At 39.5% G+C, this 4,227-nt stretch overlaps 1 protein-coding gene across 1 annotated transcript; it reads right to left on the bottom strand.

The window, feature by feature from the left end:
- Positions 1-2,695: 2,695 nt before the first annotated feature.
- On the bottom strand, positions 2,696-4,018 carry LOC135530304 (UDP-glucuronosyltransferase 2A3-like). The gene is given in 2 exon segments (XM_064958665.1): positions 2,696-3,487; positions 3,490-4,018. Coding segments are annotated over 2 exon segments (1,245 nt in total). The 3' UTR covers positions 2,696-2,771.
- Positions 4,019-4,227: the final 209 nt, after the last annotated feature.

Here is a 4,227-nt window from a genome sequence, read left to right as displayed (position 1 = left end):
TACCCCACACGATAGGGAGAATTGTAACCCTCCCATAAATTGGAACCCTCTATAGATACAACTAGGCATGGTGGGACGAGGGAACTCAAACACAAAGTCAACTCTCATGAGTCAAAGACCAGCCCCCTGTAATAACTCATTGAAGTCCACACCTGGTTGGACAAACCCATTACAAACATCTTGGTAATGTGGCTGAATTAAAAATCTACCCTGAGCTTCCCAATGAAAATAGAATAAAGATTGAGTGAAGAATATGCTTTTCTATCTGTGAAAGTCATTTTGTGTGAGAGCCATGATCCAGTCATTGGAATATAAGACATGGGGGATGGTGCAAGGGTGAAATGTCCCTCTCCACTTGTTATCTATCATACATTTTAGACTAGAGGTAGCTGAAGATAATGAGCCACCAAAATACCAGTCCCCCATGCTGGGTCAGTAAGCACCAGGTCTAACAGGCTCTCCTCCAGGGATAGAATATCATTAAAGAATATACACTTTTATTTATTTTATTTTTTTAAACTAGGCAAGTCAGTTAAGAACAAATTCTTATTTATAATGACAGGCCTACCCTGGAAACCTTTGGGACAATTTGCGCCCTATGGGACTCCCATTCACAGCCGGATGTGATACAGCCTGGATTTGTAGACACCTCTTGCACTGAGATGCAGTGCCTTGGGCCCAGCTGCACCGCTCAGGAGCCCACTGAAGCGTACAAAACATTAGAAACAGCTGTTTTTCCTTGACATCGACTGACTAGGTGAGATGAGGTGAAAGCTAGGATCCCTTTTTTGATGTAATTTGTTAAATCCACTTCAATCAGTGTAGATGAAGGGGAAGAGACAGGTCAAATAAGGACATTGAAGCCTTGAGAGAATTGAGACATGGATTGTGTATGTGTGCCATTCATATGGTGAATGGGCAAGACAAAGATTTAAGTGCCTTTGAACGGGGTATGGTAGTAGGATTTGAGTGCCCTGGTTTGAGTGTCATCTATAACTTACATATCTGAATTGTGAATTTTGTCGGGTCGCCCAAAAAGTGACATATTGCAGCTGGGATTTTCATGCTCAACAGTTTGTTTCAGGAATGGTCCCCCATCCAAAGGACATCCAGCCAACTTGACACAACTGTGGGAAGCACTGGAGTCAACATGGACAAGCATCCCTGTGGAATGCTTTTGACACCTTGTAGAGTCCATCCCCTGGCAAATTGAGGCTATTCTGAGGGCAAAATGGCAACTCAATATTAGGAAGGTGCTCCCAATGTCTTGTACATTTACATTGTTTCTGTTTAAACACATAAACAGACCTACCCATATCAATTATTTGACAGATGCGATCATTAACATAGAATCCCTTGATGAGAGGGAGAGTTCAATGAGCTAATCTGAGTGAACACAATGTTTTTGTGTCTGTGGACTTTCACCAATTTGTACATGTTTGCCATATACAATATGTTTGTGAGAGCTGGGGCCACCAATATATACGAAAAATGTATGCACGCATGACTGTAAGTGACTGGATAAAATAATCTGCTTAATGGCATACATTGTTATTATTTAGCTGTACAAATGCGAAATCACCAGTGTACATTGAACTCGGAGATTGTACATTGTACTATATCATAATGTATGTATGAGTACAACTTAACTGGTGTTAAAATAAGTTTTGAAAGTTTTTACTCTCACTGTTTATTATATTTAAACACTGTAGTGTAAAGCCTTATTTGTATATTTACCAGTGTGCCTTTTGAGGGAATGATCGAGTTACCACCCATGACTGTGTTTGTTAGTGACAGAGGTTGTTGCATTCGTTCATTCACTTCCAGGCCTGTAGCCTTTACGAAGTGAGTGCCTAAGTGTTATCATTTAATTAAGATTAAACCTTTTATGACAATACATTACATATATGTTATGGCCTTTCTTTGATGGCCTAGTTTCTCCCTAACACAGCGGTCTGAAATTGTTGGCTTTCAAGCCACATCAGGCCTACAAATCACATTATGCTGGTTGGCAAAGTATGTATCTTTCTGTAGCAAGAAATCAATAATTCAATCAATGTACATGCAAAAAAACACAGATATTGAAACAAATAATTCTAAACATCAACCTGCAATAGAGCATGATGTGAAATCTGATAATGATGGGCAGGGTTTTATTTATATTTTTCTACTCTACACAGAGTAAAAAAAAAACATTAACACTGTGAATTTAACACTTACAGTAAATGTTTTCAGTGTGGCATTGAATCACAAAATGCACAAACAATGGAAATACTTGACAAATAAATATATTCCACACTAAATTACACATTAACATTCTATTATGTTGGCATCAATTCAACATTATACATTTTCATGATTCAAAGATGCACTATGCAGAAATCGCTCTGTCATTTCCTGGATGATAAAATTGTAATAGTACGCCTAATTTCAGTTTATGTGACAAAACAAACACGTTTAGTGTAAATAATCATTGTACCATCTAAAGATTGTGAAATATATATTTCCTTAACGAATAATATTGCATTTTCAGCTGTTTGAAGCTGGTGTACAAACCTAAAGCAAAAATACGCAAAAACTAAAACTTAAAACACGGGAATCATAGAAATAGCGCCATAGAATATATCTACTAGTATCTTAGACTTGCTTTCAATGAGAATGACAGATCTATAACACACATATCCATGTGATTTTGTTGGTTCACCCTAAAAGCTACATATTACAACTTATCCTATTATTTTTGTGTACCAGAATGTGGAGAATTGATCTGTTCATTCCATTTTAATCTTTCTTTTCAAGCAACTTCTAACGCTTAAATATCTGACTATTGCAACAAGAAGAAGAATAAGCACTACTACAACAGCCAACAATATCAGGACAACATCTACAGAGTGGTAGGAGTACCAAGGCATTCTGTAGGACTCTGTACGCAGGTGAGCAGCACCTTTGTGTCTCATGACAAACTCAATCCAGAAGAGGGCAGTGTCCAAGGGTTCCATTGGCACGTCCCTGTGTAGCCTGGAGAGTCTCTGCATGTTCGTCCTGTAGGATGGCTCATCCAGAACTTCCTGCAAGGCCTCCAGGAAGTTATAGTTCTTGTCTACTGTTGCCATGGATAAAAGCTTCGCTCCTCCTCTTTTTTTCAGACGAAGGAGGTTGTCATATTGATCAAAAAACAGAGGTAGACCCACAACAGGAATTCCATGGTAAATAGCCTCTTGAACCCCATTTGTTCCTCCATGAGCTACAAACAGCCTCGTCATTGGATGTCCTAACAGATCATTTTGCATCCAGTCAACTAGTAAGGTATTGTTGCCCAGAGTAGCTGGCCTGTCTCCTTTGTGTCTCCAGATTACCTTCTGAGGTAGTTGGGCAAAAGCAGCAGCTATCACATCAGCTATATCATGTGGAAACTCAGACACAAAAGTCCCCAAAGACATGATAATGACTCCATAATTCCCAGAACTCTGAACAAACTCCTCTAGTTCTTGGGAAGAGGCTTTGCAGGTTTACATTGGAACCCTGCCATATAGATAACATTAGGCATGGTGGGACGAGGGAACTCAAACACAAAGTCAACTCTCATGAGCCATAGATCAGCCCCCTGTAATAACTCATAGAAGTCCACACCTGGTTGGAAAAACACATCACAAACAGCCTGGTAATGTGGCTGGATTACAAGTCTGCACTGAACTTCCCAAAGCAAATAGAAAATCATATTCTTTACTCTCTCTGTGAAGGTCATTTTGTGTGAGAGCCCTGATCCAGTCATTGGAATATAAGACATGGGGGATGGCGCAATGGCTAAATGCCCCTCTCCACTGGTTATCCACCGTACATTGTAGACTAGAGGTAGCTGAAGATAATGAGCCACCAAAATACCAGTCCCCCATGCTGGGTCAGTAAGCACCAGGTCATACTGGTTCTCCTCCAGGGTCTTCATTAAATCCTTGTCTTCCAATACAGCAGTTGCCATGTCACATTCCAGTCCATGAACCTTAGACATTGCAGAGAACATCTCGATTTGCAAATGTATAAAGTTTAATACAGGACTTGTTCTTCTATCTTCAGGTATTGTAATAGAACTGTAATGTAGGGCTAAAATGAGTTGTCCATTATACACATTCCAGTGACCATGCTCATGAAGATATTATTGGTACCATTTGAAAGGAAAATCAGACGGCAGGTTGAACAGAATGCAAAACAACAACTTTGTTGTTCTTTCAG

The sequence above is a fragment of the Oncorhynchus masou genome, unplaced genomic scaffold, assembly GCF_036934945.1.
Source record: "Oncorhynchus masou masou isolate Uvic2021 unplaced genomic scaffold, UVic_Omas_1.1 unplaced_scaffold_13206, whole genome shotgun sequence".
Lineage (NCBI taxonomy): Eukaryota > Metazoa > Chordata > Actinopteri > Salmoniformes > Salmonidae > Oncorhynchus > Oncorhynchus masou.
The sequence above is the reverse complement of the archived record's forward strand: the minus strand, read 5'-3'. Positions and strand labels throughout refer to the sequence as shown.